This window comes from Tiliqua scincoides, chromosome 4, assembly GCF_035046505.1.
Source record: "Tiliqua scincoides isolate rTilSci1 chromosome 4, rTilSci1.hap2, whole genome shotgun sequence".
NCBI lineage: Eukaryota > Metazoa > Chordata > Lepidosauria > Squamata > Scincidae > Tiliqua > Tiliqua scincoides.
The window spans coordinates 110,181,520-110,202,800 of record NC_089824.1 but is presented as its reverse complement, the minus strand read 5'-3'; the positions used below and the strand labels follow the sequence as shown (position 1 = coordinate 110,202,800).

The window sequence follows — 21,281 nt, the reverse complement described above, 5'->3', positions numbered from 1 at the left end:
CCGTTTCCCCTGCCACGCCCCCTGCAGGGCTCCCTCGCTGTCATTGGCCATTGAGGGTGGGTGCGCGTGGGGTGTTGCGCGGAGCGATGGCGGCGATACCGGCAGCAGGTAGGAGCGTCGTGTTCGTCACCGGCAACGCCAAGAAGCTGGAGGAGGTGAGAAGGTTCTCTGTGCGGGCCGCAGAGCCGGTCTCTGAGAGCCCAGGTGTGGGCGTGTCTACTTGGAAGTCAGTCCCACTAGAGTCAATGGGGCTTCCTCCCAGGAAGGTGTGGTTAGGGTTGCAACGTAATTCCTCCTACTTGCGAGCTTGGTTGTCCCATCCTAGCTGGTGTAAGGCAGGAATCAGCAGGCACAGTAGAGCTTTCTGCCTTCTGTGCATGTACACGTGTAGGAATAGACACGTGTGCATGTGGATGAGCAGCATTGGTAAGGCTCCCTCAGATCCTCCACACGTTAGTTTATCCTCACATGGTGTCTCACAGGGCGGTAGTGCTGCTTTTCCAAGGACCACGGTGGGGAGACTCTGCCTCACCTGCCTCCCCACCCACCCCACATCCCTGCACCCCCTTCTCTCCCCCAGGCCCAACAGCCACCTGCTCCCCCTCCAGGCGCACCTGCCACCTGCACCCCCCCAGGCCCAACAGACCCCTCCTCACTGAGTAAGTGTGGATGAGCAGCATTGGTAATGCTCCCTCAGATCCTCCACACGTTACTCTATCCATCTGGAAAATAAAGTCTTGTGGCACTTGGGCCAGAGATAAATGTTGCAGTGTCACCCTAAATTTTGAGAGCTGGTAGTAATTGGTACTGGTCCCCCCCCCCCCCACTTTTGGAAAGGATGTGGCCAACTGAACTCTATGTCTGTTTGGCTTAATAATTGTGCAATTATGATCAGTACTTTCTCTCATAGGTGATTCAGATCCTAGGCGACTCCTTTCCATATCGACTGGTTGCAAAGAAAATAGACTGTGAGTTCCTGCATTGTCTTTCATTTTAAGCTGGCTGTTGCTGTAACATGCTAACATCAACTTTTTCATGTTGCAGTGCCTGAGTACCAAGGAGAGCCTGATGACATTTCTATCCAGAAGTGCCAGGAAGCAGCTAAACAGGTTCCTTTTTTTTCTTTTGCTTCCATCTTCAAAAGTATGCCTAGGCAACATTAGATAACTAGAACCTGTGCCTTCAAGAAATGAATGAAAGCTTCCTGTTCTCCAGAGAATATGCTGTTCTCATTAATGAGTCCCCATTTCCCAGCTGTGACTTTTTCAGTAAAAATCATATAGGGTGAGCAGCTGGTTCTTACAAGCCATGGTATTTTGGACAAAGCCCCATTACATCACCTAGGGAAACTTGTAAGACACAGAACTCTCTATCATCTTGATTTGCCTCTCTAATACTATGTCATCTTTGCTATATTTTATTTACCAGATCCAAGGACCTGTTATAGTAGAAGATACTTGTCTGTGTTTCAAAGCCCTTGGAGGACTCCCAGGTCCATATATGTAAGTCAAAGGCATGCTCCCTTTATCTTCTGTTATGGCTGTCTTTGCTACTGTTTTTGGAAGGCAAGATATGATTTGGTTCAGACTTGGGGGGGGGGGTGTTAGAAGAGACTTGTGGATTTAATGAAGGGCACCTTAACTATAGCATTGGTCAAGGCCAGTGCATCTAATGGGGTTCTTTGAATTTTGTGGGTGCATTTTGAATATTTTTGCACTAATTAATGTAAGATTGGGGGTAGGCTGGGCAGGAGAGAAGAAAAGTAAGGTTTGTTTACTACTGGCAGTTGTTACTGTACAAGAGAAACGTGTAGCTGCTGTTAAATATAAAAAGAAAGTTAAGAACAATTTCCAGGCTGAAGTGGCTGCAGCCTGTTTTGCATTACATACCATTTGCCTCTTTATTTTTTTGTAAAAAGAAGAAAAATGAGGGGGGGGCCCTTTCTTCTTACTGAGGTAGTAAAATGGAGCTTGCACGCAAGTGTGTGTAGAACTGTAGCTCAAAGTTACTAAAGTTTATTAAAGTTAATAAAACACAGTTGGCAAGAGATTTGAATGATTTCTATTGTATTGGAGATAATTTAAAGAACATCTTTAGGAGGGCAGGAGGTCTGGTCTAGAGGGTAGAGCATCCATTTGCCTGAAGATAACATCCACAAGGTTGCCAGTTCGAGGCCACCAGCCTTGAAGCAGCTGACAAGCTGAGCCGAGTTATTCCATCTGCTCTGAGCATGGGAGAATGGAGGCCAGAATGTGAAACCAGATTATTATTATTATTATTAACAGTATTTATATACCGCTTTTCAACTAAAAGTTCACAAAGCGGTTTACAGAGAAAAATCAAATAATCAGATAATCAAATCAGATAATCAAATCAGATCAGAAAGAAACATCTGAATGTTGTGTTTCTTGAAAGATAGAACCTTCTTTCAATTGTAAAAATCCCTACGGGGATTTAAATAGCCTGCCTATGTAAACCGCCTTGAATAAAGTCTTGAATAAAGACCAAGAAAGGTGGTATATAAATACCTGTATTATTATTATTATTATTATTATCATCATCTTTTTTTGTTTCAGAAAATGGTTTCTTGAGAAGCTAAAACCAGAAGGTAATTCAGCCTTTGATTTTTTCCATAATGCTTGACTGAAGGCCCAATCTTAACCTACTTTCCAGCACTAGTGCATCTGTGCCAACAGGGCATGTGCTGCATCCTGCTGGGGGGGGCAGTCATGGAGGCTTCCTCAAGGTAGTTCCCTTACTTCAGGGTTGCACTGCTAGTTCATTGGCACTGCAAAGTTGGATGGGATTGGGCCCTGCGGCTCTTTTCTTCTTGTACTGATTGTGAACTGTCCAGTGGTAATCACTGTGCTCTTGCTCCAGCACAGTGATTCCCAAACTGCGGTCCAGACCCACTGGTGAGTCGTGACCTGATTTTGGGTAGGTCGCCATAGGGTGATGGAAAAATCAGATATCTAATTGCCTCAAGCCCTGAGGCTATTCCAAAATCAGATACTGTAGCTGCTAGTTACCCTGCAAAGAGCTCAGTTCTTGCAGTTTGCAAGCATTGGTAAATAACTGTTTGAGGGTCTTTTTCTGGTTATTACTTATATAAATAGATAAAATTTTATTTCTTTCTAAATCTTCTTCTTTAACAGTCTGGTAAATGTAGTTTGGTCCCAATAGAATGTCATTTTTAAAAAGTGGGTCCTGGCACTAAACAGCTTGGGAACCACTGATCTAGCAAACGAGCTCATGTTCTCCAGCAGTTTTGGCTCTGCCATCAGTCCTGTCCCCAGTTATCAGCTCACTTTTCATTTTCCTTTGTTTCCATTTTGAAGTTGTCATGCTTTCCTTTTCCTATATTTATCCTGATATTTTGTGTAGAAGTGTTTGAAAACGGTGTTACTTATTTTATTCAGAAGTAAGCCCATTGTGTTCGGTGAGACTTGAGCTATCTTACAGCCCAATCATATGCATGTCTACTCAGAAGTTAGTTCCATTACAGTCAATGGGGCTTAAAGTGTGGATAGAATTGGGCTGTTACTCACTGGAAACAAACCCCTCTTCTCTTTCTCCTGTGCCAATCAATCTGTAGTCATTCTGCTGATCAGAGTGACTCTTTTCTCTCCCTCTTAGCCCTGATCTAACCATGCATTGGGTGAAGGCCATGTTTTGTGAATGCTTTTTGGAATGCAGTATATAAATATAATAACAAGCAGTACATAAGTATAATTAATAATTATTAATTCTTAATAATAATAGTTTTGGTCAGAAACCATCCCACTGCCCTTAAAGCAGGGTGCAGTGCATACTGAGATGAAGTTAGAATTTTTGTTGCAAAAAGCATTATGTTCTACAGTCATAGGCAGTACAGATTGTCTTGAATAATAACTTGATTCCTATGACTTGGGTATGTGAGAGACTACTCGAGTTCTAAACTGTATATTTCCTTCTTACTGGCTTCTGCATAAATATCAACCTATTGAGCAAACCTTTCTCTAGGAGAAATCTGACATTCCTCTTCCTGTGGCTTAGGTCTATACAAACTGCTAGCAGGATTTGAAGACAAGTCTGCTTATGCTCTCTGCACCTTTGCCTTCAGTACTGGAAACCCAGGGGACCCAGTGAAGCTGTTCAAAGGCCAGACTCATGTGAGTACAGTATTGGAGATTTTTTGTTTTGGCATATCTGAATGATGGAGCAAGGCAGGCTCACACTCTGGAGATACTAGGCAGTTTTGTTCTGTTTTTTTGCTTCAGGTGCTTACCTTGCAGGAGGCATTGAAAAGTCAGTTCCTGGTCTGCCATGCTCATGGTGCTGCCTATTCCCAGCATAACAGTAGTAATAGCATTTTGAACACTCTCTAAAGTGCTTCACAAACACTGTCTTACAGTGCAATCCTAGGTGTGTCTACTCAGAAGAAATTTCTATTGAAGTAAGTGTGCATAGGCCTAAGTAAGTGTGCATAGGATTGCACTTGTGACATTTTTTCATTATAAGTTAGGCCATCTTCATCTATATTGTAGATAATGAGGAGTGCAGACTGAGGTTTAGTAACTTGTCTATATCTATATATTAAACTTTCTGGAACTTATTTTTTGAATAAAAATATATAGGATTGCACTGTTACTTACTTTACTGGATTTTATAAGGGCTACATCAAAATAGTACAAGCAAAACCCCTTGCATGCTTGAAAATGCTGAGTATTACAGTGGACCCTCCCGTGTCTGGAGGGCCCACAGAGAACCTCTGGACGTGACTGAAAATGCTTTCCGGTCACATCCAGAGGTGTTCTGAGGCACAGGGAGGCTGCGTGCGGCCTCCTTGCTCCTCCCAAAGTCTTCCAGAGGCAGGGAAGGGCACTCGACTTGAGCAACTCTTCTGTAAGCCACACTTTAAGTCACTTCTGTCAAAGATGTGCATGCAACTTGCAGCAAGTTACTTTTTTTCTTTGCTGCTTCCGCATCACATGGCAAGATTCCTGGCTGATCAGGAAGCAGGCATCCAGAAGGATGGCAGCAGTCTTGGTGGGTGGGTAAGTTCCAGAAAGTGGGAGCAGGCTGGGAGGGGGTTGCGCAATGAGGGGAGGAGGATTTTTAACTGCATGAAGCTGTGGGAGGGACAGGAAGGCAGGGACAGGATTTTTTTTTTACCATGATAAAGGAAAAAGAACAGTGGAAGATCTTTTTGCACAAGGAGGGAGGTACAGAAGGAGGCGGGCAAAAGATGGGATGATAATAATAATAAAGGTATTTATATACCGCCTTTCTTAATCTTTATTCAAGACTTTATTCAAGGCAGTTTACATAGGCAGGCTATATTAAATCCCTGTAGGGATTTTTACAATTGAAAGAAGGTTCTCTCTTCCAAGAACCACAACATTCAGATGTTTCTTTCTGATCTGGTTTCACATTCTGGCCTCCATTCTCCCATGCTCAGAGCAGATGGAATAACTCGGCTCAGCTTAAGGGTAAGGGATTTTTAGTGATATAGGAAGAGCTTTAGCTCTTCTGGCACACTTTGCATTCAGTGCAAAGTGAGTTCCTCTTGCCTCGGTTCTCCTGTGTGTTCTTTGCTTCCAGGCCAGGGGGAACAAGCAACCACCAACTTAAATACATAACTGGTGGTGGCAAGCCTATAATAGTGGGAAGTACCCTGCATCACCTATAAGACTTTGTTTGCTGTGTAAACATCTGTGCAGTTCAGCTTCATAGCTTAAGGCCATGAGTTTCCAAGATGCTTTAGTTCATATATCTGCAGTCGGGGGGGGGGGTGAGCTATGCAGGAATTTCTCTTGGAGCAAGCTGCAGGTGGTTTATTGAGTTGAGGCCATGGAAGGCTGTTTTTTTTTCCCTTCTGCTGCACAGTGCACACCATCAGGTGCTGTGTGATTTATCTGCACTAAGGTCAGCTTATTATTTATTAGCAGGCAGTTATTATTAAAGCTAGCAGGCTCCAAGAAGAGAACTCTGGGAGTAGGGTCCTCACTTTATTATTTGGTCCAAGGGCTGTTTTTTCTTCTGCACATCATGACATTGTAGGTTCTGTGGCTCATATCTGTACTTCATCACATAGCTAACTGGAGTGCAGTTGGGATGGGAACATCAGGGCAGTGTTAAATGACAACTTCCATCCACCAACACCCACCCATTTCCTCCCTTTTTTCTGTGAAATTTGTCTCAGAATCTTGAGACTTAAGGGATTGGACTCCAAAATTTTGTCAAGAAATTGAGATTTGACTAGTCATGAAGGCTGTACTCAACAAGACTTGGGCTTTAGTGGGAATGTGCTCAAATCACTAAGCATGAGAAACTGGAAGTGCCTCTCAGAGGCTTCCGAGATGCAGGGAAACCATGTGCGGCCTCTCTGTGCCTCAGAACAACTCCAGATGCCTCAGGACAACTCCAGGTTCTCTGTGAGCCTCTTCCCCCCCCCCCCCGGGTGGATCTCAGTATTCATGGGTTTGTTATCCATGGAAGGTCTGGGAACACATCCCCTATGGGTACGTAGTTCCTACCTGTATTATGCCTTGTAATCTGCATTCCTCCTCATTCTGTATACCTGTTGTTCCATTCCTTTCTACAATATGTTGCTTGGCTCATTTACCTGAGTAATTTAGTGATATTTTCTTTGCCTGTACCTTATTTGTCCCCCTGTACTTGCTTATGGCATACTCTGGTTATATTAATCTGTAGGGGTACGTTGTACATGAAGTATTGTAGATTTTTCTATGTATTGCAAAAGCTTCTGGTCTTGCCCAGACATATATTCTACCTGTGAATCTGGTTACATGCTGCATTTCACATCTTTTACTGAGATTACCAGGCTGACTAGTGATAATTCTGAAAAGGCAGTAAAAATTGGAGAGGACTGTCTGCCATCACCTAGGGAAGCAGCATCCAATGATTTTCCTTCTCATTCTATCTCTCGTTTTGCAGCTAATTTTCCCTAGTGGTTCAGCAAGGGAGGAGGAGAAATTGTTCACTGAAAGACAGAGAATTTAAGCAAATTAATAATATGCAGGCAGAGAAAGGTGCCCAATGGGCGCTGCTTCCCTGTGTGTTTGCCTATGATCCCTCCAGCTCTCTCTGCCTGTCTCTGGAGTAGCTTTAAAATTCTCAACCAGTGGAGTCTGGGTAAAATGTGACTTCTGGAGATGTGATAAATATTGCAGCCTGACTTTGAATGTAAATTCAGCAGACATTGAAAAAATTTCTCTTGCAGGGGCACATAGTTGACCCAAGAGGGCCCAGAGACTTTGGATGGGACCCGTGCTTTCAGCCAGAAGGTTATGATCAGACGTAAGTGACTGCTTGCCTTTTCGTTGCTTTAAATATCTGCAGTTGCTTCGAAGGAATGCCCAGTCCAGTTTATTTGCTGCAGCCCCAGGGAAGACTACAGTTCAGTCTCAGGAAAATGCCAGTTCTGCCCATAATTGTTTGCAAATATGTTTATTTTATGGAAAAGTTTTCAGTGTCAGTCCTTTAACTGAATGGATGGAGTCCAGTGGTAATTAAATATTTTGGTAGCAGTAAGGCTGTAATGCAATCCTGGTTCATGTATCTTATCCTGAAACTTTTATTATCCTAATAAAAGTGCAGGATGCATTGCAGAATTTTTTCCACCCAGGGAGTCTTAGGTTTAGGTCAAGAAGTTAGGTGCAAATTTAATAGAATAGTAATAGCTGTTCCAGAGTTTTTGGCCTCTGAGAGAATCCCTATTCATGTTGTTGCACTTACTACTTTCTTAGATATGCGGAATTGCCAAAGTCTGTGAAGAACTCAATCTCTCATCGCTACAAAGCTCTAAAAGAGCTGTCTGCCCATTTTATTGAACAGAACTCGACAGAAACCACATCTGGTATCAGTTAGCATGGCAAGGTCTATGGGATGTTGTGGATTTTGTACAGAAAATTATAAGTGAAACATGAGACCAGCATTTATCTGTCTGCTCAAATCATGTTGAATAAAGCTACTTTCTTTAAAGGTGTACTGTGTGTTTAACCTTGCTGTTCCTGTAAAATGCAGTATGACAGATGTGTATTGGAGAAGGCTAGAAGGCTACACTAGGAGGCACCATTGGTATTCAAGATAAATGAACACATGGAAAAGAATGAGGATGCAAGAAAAGCCACTTCTGTTTATGCACCAGGAAAATAAACATTGACTTTAAGTGCTCAGGGAAGTGTTTAACTCAGGGAAGCATGTAGATAATAGCTGATTTGAAGCCATCTTGCCTTGGGAAAATAGAGTTCAATAACCTTTGAGGTATTAAACCAAATATTTATTTTAAACCAATATGCCCTAGTATTTCATTTGTGCAAGGTGGTTTATGACACAACTTTAAAACAAACTGAAATGTTTTACTGAGTAGGGAATGTGCAGTCTTTGCAGAGAATCCAAACATCTTATGCTCTCTGCTCCCAATTAGCAGTTTGGTTTCAGGGAATTCACACTTATCATTCAAACTGCAATTTACTGCTCTTGGTGTGGGGAGCAGTGCATTTACTGCTTGATGAAGGGAGCAGTGCATGTTCCACACACATGCACATCAGTCAATTGATCGATTGCTGTTGAGAAATATTGTAAGGGGTGTGCAATTGTCACATGTTTCTGCTTGTGTATATCAAGCCTCTTCATATTTCAAATCTATGACCAGCTTTAATGTCTAGACCAGGGGTGTCCAAACATGCTGCAGCAATTGGGATTCGGCTCAGTATCTGCAGATATTGGATACGGGGGGGGGGGGGAGAGAATGGGATGACTGGACGTTCCCTGCCCTGCTACTGTTTTTAAAACCAGAAATGACATGGATTGAAGCTGAGGCCACCTGCATACAAAGCATGTGCTCTACAACATCGATGAGAAGGAGGAAATGTTTCATGGCCAAAGTTTAGAGTTAAGAAATGTGAGTGGACTTGTAATAGTAAAATCAAATGAATATAGCTTCTGTCTCTTATAAGAAAAGAGTTAGAATAGCAATAGTACCCATGGAGTATTAGCATACTTACAAAATATTCCATGGGTTCTAACTACGGCCCAGCCATTCCCTTGGCTTTTAACAATCCTAATCCTTAGAGGGAATCCCCTCTGAATTATTTTTTAATTAACATGCATGCGCTACTCAACACAGAATTTTACATGATTATCACCATTTTACAAATGCAGAAAAAGTGAGGACAGAGAGCAATTAAGGGCACAATCCTAACTAACTTTCCAGCACTGACAGAGCTGTGCCAATGTGGCATGCACTACATCCTGCAGTGGGAGGCAGTTAAGGGAGCCTCCTCAAGATAAGGGCATGAGTGTTACCTTACCTTGGGGCTACATTCTGGCTAGGTCAGTGTTAGAAAGTTGGTTAGTATTGCACCCTAAGTGACTGGTCCAAGACCAAGTACTGTGGCAGATAACAGATCTCGGATGTGACTCTTACTGCTCCGTGTGAAGGTGCAGATGAAGCCCTTTCCTTTTCAAAATGGAAATCACATCACCAAAGTCAAGACTGAAAAGTAGAAGGAGGGGAAAATTCTGTCAAAGAGAAAACATCTGATTGGATTAAGTATGTGTTATAAAGAAAGAAAATCATATTGCCCTTTACTGAAAAATAAAGATTCTGAAAGTATCTTGTTGACAACATTGGTTGAAAGGTCTTTAATAGTTTTTAGTTATGTTCTCCATAGTCCCTTTGCATAGGAGACAAGAAAAATCAAGCCACCAAACTTTGAGTACAGTATTAGCTGAATACCAGATTTTGTTGATCCTGGCAGGAAGTAGGGGAGTTTGGTTTTTCTATAAAACAAGAGCATTAACTGTGATGACAGGTTTAAGTTATTGTTGGCATTTCCCATTAAACAAGCAGAAAATATAGCATCTGAGCTTGCCCAAGCCATTTTGCAATCTCTGCAAGCATAAAATTGGGGTGGCGTTGGCAAGTTCCTGACCATGAATTGTATAACTGCACTTGGATGGTTGTCCAAGGTCAAAAAGAGGACCTGGGACTTGTTAAAGTGAATAACATTAACATGCATAGGCCACATGAAACCTTATGGCCAGAAAACTGCCAGTTTGGTTCTTTTTTCTTTTAATGATTTTTACCCCACCTCTGGCTCTCCAAGACAAAACTCAACCACGCACACAAACCCCAGGTCCCATACAATAAATAATTAAAACCAGTTGTAACAAATGCAAAGACTAAAGCAGATGGAGACAAGGAAAAAATTCCACCAGGTGTAAAGCGGCCCCTCTACACTTTTGCAGCCCAGTTGTGACTGGCTCTGACCATGAACGAGGGCCGCTGTACACCAGTGGCCAGGTGCTGAGGCTGCAAGTCTATGTGCACTTACTCCTGGGAGTAAGCCCCATTGACTATAATGGGACTTACTTCTGAGTAGACATGCCTAGGATTGGGCTCTGAGTGTTTGCCCCCCTCCAGCGGTGAGGACAGCAGTGGACTAGACATGCTCCCCATCTGCTAGCTGAGCTGAGCAGGCTGTAGGCTGCATCCTGCAGCTCACGGCAGAGACCGCCCTGCATATCCACACGCGATTCTCTTAGACCTGCATAGATGCCAGCTTTTCAATTCCACAGAACTACGCGCAGCCAATCAAAACAGGCCACGCCCCCTTGTCTGGAAGTGCACGCCTCATTTTTCCTGCGAGTGAAGCCCAACCCCTTGGCTCCGCCCCTTTTGCTCCAAGCGTTCGCAGCCCGGCCGGCAGCTGTGTTCATCGATGTTCTGGGCACTCGGCCCCTCCCCTGTGAGGAGCGTCGAATGATCGATGGATCAGCAGCTGACTCCAGTGCCTCCTCCTGAGCACCGGCCATTTCCGCGCTGGGCCTGAAAGAGAAGTAGGTGAGAGAGGGGGGCATTATGGGAGGGGGGTAGGATTGGTGGTTTGTGGGGAAGGGGGTGTAGGCCCCGGGAGAGCCTGGAATGAGTGGGGCTGGGGTGTGAGAGAGGGGGGAGGCCTCTGGAGGGGGAGGCTGGGGCGCCCTTGGATGGGGAAGGAGCGGTTGCTTGGGAAGGGGGACCCTTAAGACCCTGAGGAGAAGGATGCTTCTGGGCCACAGAGTGGGGAGAGGACGAAGCTGCCTGGAAGGTGACTGGGGGCCTTTGTGGAAGGAAGGATGGAGAGAAGCTGGAAGGAAGGGGGCTGGGAAGCTCTGTCTGGGTGGGAAAATACTAAAAGGTCCTCAGGTAGGAGAGGATCCCCCTCCAGGACCCCTTCCTCTTCAGCACCTGATGGAGTCAGTCACTGCCTTCAAAAGAGCTCAGTGCTCTACTGAGAAAATAATTTAAGTTAATCTTGAAGGTGCAGCACTAATTATTTTTAATAAGCTGCTCAAGGGGAAGGGATAACTGGAGGAGGAAGGCTCCCCATGGAGGGAAGGGAAATGTGTCAGTAGCCCCTGGAGAAGGATGTTGGGAGGCTGCAGCAGTGGGTTGAAGTCAGGGAGGAAGGAGGGGAGTTGCTCTGGGAACAAAGGCAGGTGAGAGAGAACCAAAGCTGGAATCTGTGGAGAGTGGCTCAGAAAAGTAGGTTGGGAGAAAGGAATTCTAAGTGGCCTGCCCAATGAGGGAGGAAGGTGGTGAGGCAGGATTTGAAAGATGCAAAAGAGGCAGTGTGTATAAACTCCCTGTATAATAACTCTGTGTTCTCTAACTATTGGTTCAGCAAAAAAAAGTGTGAAAATGAAGCAAGTTATGGTGAGCAAGTAAATCTGAATGTTTAAAGTACTGACTTTGACTGTTTTTTGCACAGAATGTGGGTTTCATGAGTTCAAAATCTTTTGTTGTTGTCATGTGAGTTCGTACTTTAATCTTGAGGGATGCTAGAACTGTACTTGTGAAGTGCATGTTAAACCTGTAGGACTGCATTTCCTCTATTGGGAATAATAGGTGTTAATTATTTAAGCTGCAAGTCAACTATTGGATTTGGCCTCCAGTCACTCTGGAGCAGGGTGTCCAAAGTTTTTGGCAGGAGGGCCACATCATCTCTCTGACACTGTATCAGGGGCAGGGCAAAAAAGAATTAATTTACATTTTAAAATTGAATAAATTTACATAAGTTTACATAAATGAATATAGCAAAGATAAACTTATATGAATGACTGAAGGTCTTGCAATAGCTCAATGCCTATAAAAGGCCTTGCACAAAGCAAGGCTGGCCTTTCCTTTGTTGCCACTGCTGCCTCACAGACGTGAAACAGCAAGCAGTGGAGGGAGCCCTCATCCCACAACTCCCGTGAGAGGTCAAACAGTCACCCTCATGCTGAGAGCAGTTGCATTGGGCCAGTGTGGGCTCTAACAAATCTCCAGAGGGCCAGAGGCTCATTGGAGACTGGGGGCTCCCTGTGGGCATCATTGAGAGGCCTCAAGGGCCGCAAGTGGCCCCAGGGCAGGGGTTTGGGCACCCCTGCTCTGGAGGTTAGTAGGTGGATGTAGGTCAGAGGGTTATTTGATGGTCAGTTTTCAGATCTCTTTAATTCAGCAAAGATAGACTTGTAGATTGTAAATTTTACTGTTTTTGTTTTCAGAAACACTGAGGCCTTTAAAACATGTTTTTTAAAATAATAAACACAATCCATTGATTCCTGCTCACTGATCCTGTTCTGTAAAGTCACTGGATCTGTACAGAGTAATATTGCCCTGGATATAATGTGTTCACTATAGGGATTCTTGATTTTTTTCCTTCTTGATGCTTATTTACTTGCCAGTGCATCAGATGACTTTTGGAGAGAGTTACTGTTAATATGAGTTGTTGGCACAGAAGGGAGAGGGCGGGAGAAGGCTCTTGTTTTTGTGCCTTGCTTCTAGGTTTCCTGGAGATCCCTGGCTGATCATTGCTGGGTTAGAGCAGGGGTGTCCAGAGTTTTCAGCAGGAGGGCCACATCATCTCTCTGACACTGAGTCAGGGGCCAGGGGGAAAAAAGAATTAATTTACATTTAAAATTTGAATAAATTTACACAAGTTTACATAAATGAATATATTAAAGATGAACATATGAACGAAGATCTTGAAATAGCTCAAGGCCTATAAAAGGCCTTGCACAAAGCAAGGCTGGCCTTCCTTTGCTGCCGCTACTGCATCATAGATATGAAACAACAAGCCTTGGAGCGAGCCCTCATCCCCCAGGTAACGTGAGAGGTCAAACAGTCCCCCTCACGCTGAGAGCAGTTGCGTCGGGCCAGTGCGGGCTCCAACAAGTCTCCAGAGGGCCAGAGGCTCATTGGAGACTGGGGGCTCCCTGAGGGCCGCATTGAGAGGCCTTGAGGGCCGCAAGCGGCCCCAGGGCTGGGGTTTGGGCACCCCTGGGTTAGTGGAATCCTTTGGTTTGATCCAGTGGACTTTTTCTTACTGTGTGCCCAAAAATACTAAACTCTTGGGAATACAGTATAGCAGAATTTAGGTTGTATTGAAACATTTCTGTTCTACTTTTTACATTTATGAACATTTTGAACAGGCATCACCAATGATGAGAGCCAGGATGGTGTAGTGGTCTGGGAATTGGACTTAGACCCCCTCCCCAGCTACAAAGCTTCCCAGGTGACCTTGGACCAGTCACTATCTCTCAGCGTCATCTATCTTGCAGGGTTGTGGAAAGGAAAAAAGGAGGAAAGGAACTATGTACACCACCCTAAGCTCTTTGGAGGAAGGGCAGTATAAAATATAAAAAAAGGAATCTTTAAGTGACTTAGAACTGAAAGCCAGGTTAAATGATTACTATCTTATAAGCAGTCTTTCTTCTTCTAGGCACTGGCTTTCTCCCTTCTTCCTTATATTGGGCAGTAAAAGCAAGACGTGTGAAAATATGCCTCCAAAATTTAAGCGTCACCTCAATGATGACGACGTTACTGGGTCTGTAAAAAGCGAGAGGGTGAGTAAGAGTAATGGTTTTCTCTGTGCTTTACCTTTGCCGACTTGTTAGTGGGTTTGGTTGTAGAGTTATGGCCTGTGAGTCATCTACTTTAATCAGAAGATAGCTGCCCTAAGACCCAGTCAGTGGTTGCTGTTATAATATTAAATCTATGCAGGTCTTGGCCTAGTTAGTATATGGATGGAAAGCTTCATGGTAGTCTTCTAATAATTAGTCTCCTAAGGGAAAAGCAATATATATGAAACATATTGGTTTGACTAGCTGATCCAACAGAGCCTACACAACACACTTTGGAAACACTCTAAGCAGGATGTGGTGATGGCTCCATCACGTAACTGCTAGTGATGACCGGAGAGTTTCTATCTTGTCTGACTTGGTTTATAAACATATTTAAGAATATGTAATTCAGTAATAGTATTTGCTTCACATACTTCGTGTACTTCATATACTTTATCTCCTAATATCCTTATAACAGCTCTGTAAGTTAAAGCAGGTCTTATCTATGAGTTATGGAACTGACCTGTTCTGATCAAGAGCAGGCAGGTACACACACCAGAATAAACTTTTGGTCTTTTTTGGTCTACATCTGATGATGATGTAGAAGAGAATATCCATAGTTGCAATAGGACAACCATGAGTTTTCCCAGGCTGGAAGGAATGTCATTGCAGAAGTATTGCAGCGACATTCCCCAGCCTTTATTTTCTTCACTGGGACCAGAAAGGCAAATGCAGTAGCACCATATCATGCTTTTTGTTTGAGGAAAGGGCATTGTCATCAATGGGAGGGAGGTTGTGATGAAGTCATTTGCTTACTTGTTCAGTTGCTTTTTGTCTGATGCAAATGACCAGTTGCGCTACTACAGTCAGGCTTTGTCTGGAAATCATTACATAGCAATGCCTATCCATCAAGACAAAATTGCCAAAATACTGGACTACCTTTTTATAACCAAAATACAAATATGATCTGTAAGTCATACAATGTGCACTGTTAGTAAGATAATATTGTGTATCTTGAGGGAATGTTGACAACCAATGGCTATTATGAAAAAGTTATTGCCAGGCATGCTTTTTAAAAGCATGGCAGAAGAATGGAAGAAAAACTTTCTCAGAATTTACTAGAAACCTTAACAAGTCTAAAAATTGACTTAATTTTTAGGTTCTATGCTTGCACAGAAGGATCACAAAGTAGGTGATAAAGCCAGGATTTTGTGTCCTTAAATCCTATTTTAGGGAATGGTCTTATTGTGGGTTTACTAGTAAATCACCTCATTAATCCTCATTATAAGACTGCTTGGGATGGCAGCCTCCTGACTTCTCAACATAATTTTTAAACCAATCTATTCTTTAAAAAATAAGCACATTAAGCAGCTTATTTCCAGTTTTGTCTGAATTCCCTGCTTTCGAAATAAATTGCAGGAAGTCAGGTGAACTGCATGTTGGTTAATTGTTATTGCCTTTGACAACTTGTAGTCATCGATTCTAAAGTGATCCTCTGAAACAATTATTATGCCTCAAAAAGTAGAATCTTCCCAATCTTGAGTGCTGTTTAGGGAAGAGTAGAATCGTAGATGCTGTTTAGGGAAGAACAACTGATATATGGAGCATGGGGGTGTTTCTGACTTTTCTCTTCTCTAAGACTTGGAGTGGGGAATAAGGGCCCAATTCTATTCAACCTTCCAGCACCAGTGCAACCATAATACAGCCCTAAGGGAACAACTGTTGCCATACCTTGAGGAGGCCTCTTTGACTGCCACCCCACCACAGGATGCAGTGCACGCCGCATTGGCACAGCTGCACTGGCACTGGAAAATTGGATAGGATTGGGCCCTAAGTTTTTTCTTCCATTAATCTTCATGACAAGTCTTTGATCATCACTACATTAGTTGTACAGATGTAAAATTGAGACTTTCCCAAAGTAAGGAAGGAGCTTCTGGTGAAATTTGGTCAAGTTGCTTGTTTTCCAAGCAATATTAGGAACTGATCTACTGGACAATACAGCTTCAACTGAAGGAAGCTAAATAAACTTAATATAATATGCATGTATGGTATTATCCTGTGTTCATTTACAGGGACCTTGCTATAGGCCAGAAATGTAAACAGATATACCAGAAGCAATGTAGCTTCACTTACAGTCTTATTATGGAATGAGCTCTAAACAAAAATAAATGAACTCCTGGTAATCAGTGTTCTGAAATGAGGGGAGATTGCCATGTCAACTGGCTTTTGGGGGTCAGTCAGGTGGTGCACAAGCTGGTGGTTGCAAATTGTCCCCAGTGCACCAGCAGGGAGTGCTGTGGGGGGGGGGGCACCCAGTGCAGAGCCTTGGCCCAGGACCCCCAGCAGCATGGTCTATCTGTCATCATTTGCTGTTATAAACAATATTTCATTTTATACCGCTAATTGCTAAAAAGGTTATGTGATATTTCACTAGTTCCCAAATCACTTTATGGAAGTGTTTATATGCAATGCACATAGACTATTTGGGATTTAATTTTTATAAAATATTGGTTAGAGAAATGAGGATCCTCAGTTCAAGCTGATGAAAGCTTCGGGTTTAGGATGTTAGCTCTGTTTCTGGGTTATTTCTAAAATGCTTTTCTGCTTATAATATGCAGAAACAGAAGGGAATAGTTGTAGTGTTTGGTTCTGGCACTGGGGCAGGGGCTTTGGGCTTAGCTTCTTCAAGGTCTAAGAAAAGTTCCTCAATCTTGAGAGCTTAAGGTAGAACTTGTGTGCTGGTTGTAAACAGACATAAGTATTTTACAGAGTTGTGGGTCCTCTTCCTAGGATTTTGAAAATGGGCAAGGAGGGAATTTATTTGTTGAAATCTTTTTTGTTTTATGTTCACAGAGAAATCTCCTGGAGGAAGATTCAGATGAAGAGGAGGACTTTTTCTTGTATGTATTCCAAGACTAATGAAGGGATGACTAAATAGCCAAGAAAGACAAGTGGGGTGGGTCACTATTACTGAACCCACCAAGCCCTAGTACCAAGTCCTAAACTTCTTGTGGATTATATATAGCTAGAGGTGTTTATTTCCAGTGAGTTTGATAGGATTACAGCCTAAGTCTTACTGAATATAATAGGTGTACCTCTGAGTAAGATAAATAAGACTGTTTTCAAGCACCTCTGTGTTTAGCTTTGGGTTTGCACACATGACACATGATTGGGAGCTCCTCCTCAAATCTACGTACAGCTTGCACAATTGCCAACAGCAGCCATTGTAAACATTTCAATTTAAGGCCAAGGACCCGCCTTAAAGCTACAGGAGGAGGGTTGGCAAGGTATGTGCTGTTCCTTGTGGACCTCTATGTGCCATCAAATTGTTGTGTAATGCTTTTAGGGTTCAAATGGCTATCTATAAATGAGCCATATGTTTGCACTTGTCTACTTGATTAGGTGAATAGCAACTACTTCCAAATGTGATTGAATGACCAGTTCCATAACTTGTGCTGTCTTTTTGCAGGAGAGGACCGTCAGGTCCAAGATTTGGACCCAAGAATGATAAGATCAGACAGTAAGTATTTTGAGGCACTTGAAACACTACTTTTCTTGTCTACTTTCCTTCACTACATATTTCCAGTACGTGTAAAATTGCTGTAGGCTTCCAATTGAAGTTTTCATAGCATCTGTGCTGAATCTAGATTGACAGTTTCCAGGGCTTGATAGAGTTGATGCTCTTTTTTATAAGATAAGCACTGTGCCATAGAGAACAGTAGAAATTGATGCTCTGGACTAATACTTAAAGGCCTATTATTTCTGTAGGATAAATGCTCTGTCTCCCATCTTTGTGCATAGGACCTTGGTACCTTACAAGTTCTGAGGCCTTCTGGAGAGCAGAAATTCAATAGGTTCAAATAGCTGAACATATCTGCAATTAAAACTTAATGGTAATGGCTAGCTGTACAAAGACAATAGGGGGGAAAAGTAAAAAGCACTCAAAAGTCTTCTCTGGGAATAATTTGTGCTAACAGGCTTACAATTTTATTTCTTAGCCAACACATCCCTCATGGAAGAGGGGAAAACAGCCCCCCACCAGTGGAGTGCCAGCTTACAGCCCACTCATAACCTGCCCGGCATGCGGGGCTGCTGCAGCACTGAAAATTGCTACTGCGGTATCCTAAACGCACCGGGCAGCCACTGGCAGCTTTGCAAGAGAAGGGGGCATTTGTCCCCTTCCCTCAGGTAATGAAAGTAGCCCCGCAATGAGGCTACTTGATCCTGTGTCAGCCCTTGAGCTGGGGCAGAATCAAGAGCCTTCATGTTGGGCCACTAGGCCTGATACGGAACTCAGGATACAGTGGAGCTCAGCTCCACTGGTCCCATCTTCTCTCTGGCATGCCTCCTCCCCCACCTCCCTGCCCCAGAACACTTCCTCCTGCCTCCGCTCACGCCCCCACCTACCGCTGCCTGGCAGTTTGGGCAGCCACTGAGTGATGAAGCACCGGCTTTCCACCGGTGCTGGACTGGTACTAAGAGCTCATAAATGTGCTTTATGGCATGTTTGTGGCAGCGTGCACTGGAGGTTTACGATTGGGCTCTTAGTTTAGTGTTGCTTAAAACCAACAGCAGTCACATCTGTAACAATATTCCAGTTCTAAAGGTTCTAGACCGTAGGTTCTAAAAAAGCTGATCACTCATGTGAGGTGATGCTACTTCTGTGTGTGTTGCTTTCTTGGAGACAGAGTTCACAGCAATTGGCTGTGAAGACTTGAATCTGGTGTTCTCAGATTTTATTGAGATAGGGGGATGCTTCTGCCCATCAGAACTGGGTCTCTGTCAGTCCTGCTGAAATATTTACTCCATGTGCACATGTTCACCTTCTTTCTCATTATTTCACCAAAATGCAAACCATGAGCTTGTGCACGTGCTGTTCCAAAGTATTACATGTCAATGCCTTTTGTTGTTTGCAAGCTGTTTTGCATGGAGGATCAGTTCAGAGCATACCTTTAGCATATGTCAGCATTTGTGGGGTAGGTCTCCATTTAAAGGCAATAGTATATTGGGTATGGACTGGATAGAGATGGATAGAGGAAATAGCTGACCTTCTTTGTTGTTCCCCCTTCTTCCTAAAGGGTGAATGATGTGTGCTCCTGTGGGCTAGAGAATGAAATATTTGGCTGCACAGGAGAATTTGGACAAAGCAGTTTGTGACTAATGATGAAATCTAGAGAATAATAAATAATAATAATAAAACTTTATTTCTATCCCGCCCTTCTCCCCAAAGGGACCCAGGGCGGCTAGATAGAGATAAGTTCAGTTTTGGCAACTGACTAAACTAAAATCTCTAGGCAAAGACTGTAAGTTACATGTATCAGCGAAACAGGCAAGCAGCATCTCCAAACTCTGCTCATAATTGAGTTCATTGCTAGTGCAAGTTCCCTCTTTTATGGTAACAATATGGGGGGATTCTGTTGCTTGTCAATAGTAGTTTCTGCATCAGAAGCCCACAGTGTCGGCGCAATTCCTTTCCAGCCATTATTCCAGATAGTGTTATCCTCAGAAGCTTAAAAGTAATTTTCCCAGAAACTACATTTTGAATGCTAATACCATGTGATATTGCCCCAAATTGAAGCATTTTGAGGAGAAGGCACCTTGGTCTTGCACCATAGGTGTATAATAGCTACATGCATCTTGCAGTATAAATGAGCAACATAAGTGGTGATTATGCTTTTGATGTGGCAAACGACCCACTTCTCTCTTTGGCAGTCCTTGGAATTGATTGGTAGCAGCTGACTATTGGTTGAGGAAAGGACCATCAGAGTTTTTTCTTTACCAGTGAAGCAGACTCACTGACTTGCCTTTGGCTAAAACAAAATGTAGAAAAGCAGGTGGCAGAAAGTGGAAGGTGGTTCTTCTGATACCAGAATATTTCAAGTTCCTGAATTTAGTGAAAGGGTTTCCATCTAACTTGGCTTTTGGTATGCTTTAAAGCAGTGTTCTCCATGCCCTGGCCCATACCCATTCTCCATACCCTGGCCCAATCCTGTGCACAGCTGGATCGGTGCTTACCATTCCTCCAGGGAGCCACTGTTCTGATCTCCAGTCTACCAATCTCCCTGAAACTGCGCCCTGACTAGCAGCTACCGGGTTCTGTCACACCAGCAGCTATTGTGCCTGGATTTCTGAGCAGATGGAGCTGGCTGGGGTGCAGTTTCAGGAGAGCGATGACACAGAACAGCAGCTCCCTGGTGGAACAGTAAACATCGTTTGCACTGGGGAAACCTTTCCAAGTGTGCAGTTCTCCAGTTTGGAGATCACTGCTTTAAAGCCCACATGCTCATTTGAATTGTCTGCGAAGCCATGGCAGTGGATGAGGAAATATTGAGCTTCCCTAGGCTTTATCAGCAATAGGTTCAAGTCATAATAGCTGTCTGTCAAATCGTGTTCTGGGATTTGCAACTCTTCTCTCCACTTGTCATTGTCCCTTTTCTACCATCCTCGAAAACTGTTGGAATGCAAAGTGTATGGTACTTTTACCTCTCATGCTTGGCTTTATGATGCACAATTAATATATCAATGTGTTTCACAACTGGGTCCAGGGCTGCTATTCTCAGTAAGAAGTATGTTTCTGGAACAACTGGTAACCATCCAGTCCTGCGGTTTTCAAACTCTCTGGGAGTTTGAAACCCGCAGTAAGTCCTTTTGGGGGCAGGGGGAAGGCAGTAACGCAACCCCAGGATCGCGCCACTCAGGGGGGCTGCAGGGGCTGGGGTGCACTCACCAGTCCCTGCAGCAGTGTCCTGGGGGTGCGGGGAGCCCTGTCCGGCTGTCCGCAGGGCTCCCCAGGTCAGCAGCCATGAAAGTGAGTGATTGCGCTCTGCCTCTGCAAAACCAGAAGTGGAGCGCGATCACTCACTTTCACTGTTGCTGACTTGGGGAGCCCTGCAGAGGCTCGCGCAGGGCTCCCCGCACCCCTAGGATGCTGCTGTAGGAACTGGTGAGTGCACCCCAGTCCCTGCAGCCTGTCAGACGTGAAAGTGGAGCGATCACGCTCTGCTTCTAGTTTAGCAGAAGCGGGGTGCGTTCGCCCCACTTTCACTTTGGAAGCCTTGGGAAGCCCTATGGACAGCCACGCAGGGCTCCCTACACCCCTGGGAGGCTGCAGGAGGCTGTGGTAAGTGCAGCCAAGCTCCTGCAGCCTCCTGAGTGGCGCGATCCTGGAGATTGTGCTGCTGCCTTCTCCCTGCCTCCTGGCTGCCCCTGGGGAAACAGGCCAGGACCCTCAGGCTGGGGTGTTGTGATGCCCCAGTTTGAAAACCTCTGATCTAGTCCATCACTGTATTTGCAGATAGCCAGGTGCCTGCGGAAGCTCACAAGCAGGGGACAATGTAGAAGCCATCTACTGGTTTGTTCGTAGCATCCAATATTGCATCTTAGCGTGGAGTTTCCATCTGGCTATC

At 44.0% G+C, this 21,281-nt stretch overlaps 2 protein-coding genes across 7 annotated transcripts in view; both read left to right on the top strand.

The window, feature by feature from the left end:
* The first annotated feature begins 54 nt into the window (after positions 1–54).
* Positions 55–7,990, top strand: ITPA (inosine triphosphatase). Its single transcript, XM_066625608.1, has 8 exons — positions 55–155; positions 911–968; positions 1,045–1,109; positions 1,429–1,502; positions 2,577–2,608; positions 4,036–4,151; positions 7,226–7,302; positions 7,752–7,990. Exons 1-8 carry the CDS (start codon positions 87–89, stop codon positions 7,870–7,872), a joined length of 612 nt encoding a protein of 203 aa, XP_066481705.1. The 5' UTR covers positions 55–86; the 3' UTR covers positions 7,873–7,990.
* Positions 7,991–10,769: 2,779 nt separating this feature from the next.
* Positions 10,770–21,281, top strand: part of LOC136649575 (vesicle-associated membrane protein 4) — a 44,853-nt gene continuing 34,341 nt past the window's right edge. For 5 of the 6 annotated variants that reach the window (XM_066626321.1, XM_066626320.1, XM_066626318.1 and 2 more), the window contains exons 1-4: positions 10,770–10,852; positions 13,755–13,878; positions 16,729–16,775; positions 17,345–17,395. In XM_066626321.1, the coding sequence (XP_066482418.1) occupies positions 13,813–13,878; positions 16,729–16,775; positions 17,345–17,395 (164 nt within the window). In that variant the 5' untranslated portion in view covers positions 10,770–10,852; positions 13,755–13,812. The remainder of the gene's footprint in view (positions 10,853–13,754; positions 13,879–16,728; positions 16,776–17,344; positions 17,396–21,281) is intronic. The other variant, XM_066626319.1, reaches the window with a different exon arrangement.

Excerpts from the sequence above, each read along its gene's own strand:
- ITPA (XM_066625608.1), top strand. The coding sequence starts at position 87 with ATGGCGGCGATACCGGCAGCAGGTAGGAGCGTCGTGTTCGTCACCGGC. Across the intron at positions 1,503-2,576 it reads GGACTCCCAGGTCCATATAT|AAAATGGTTTCTTGAGAAGC; the intron begins GTAAGTCAAAGG and ends TTTTTGTTTCAG. Across the intron at positions 4,152-7,225 it reads TGTTCAAAGGCCAGACTCAT|GGGCACATAGTTGACCCAAG; the intron begins GTGAGTACAGTA and ends TTTCTCTTGCAG.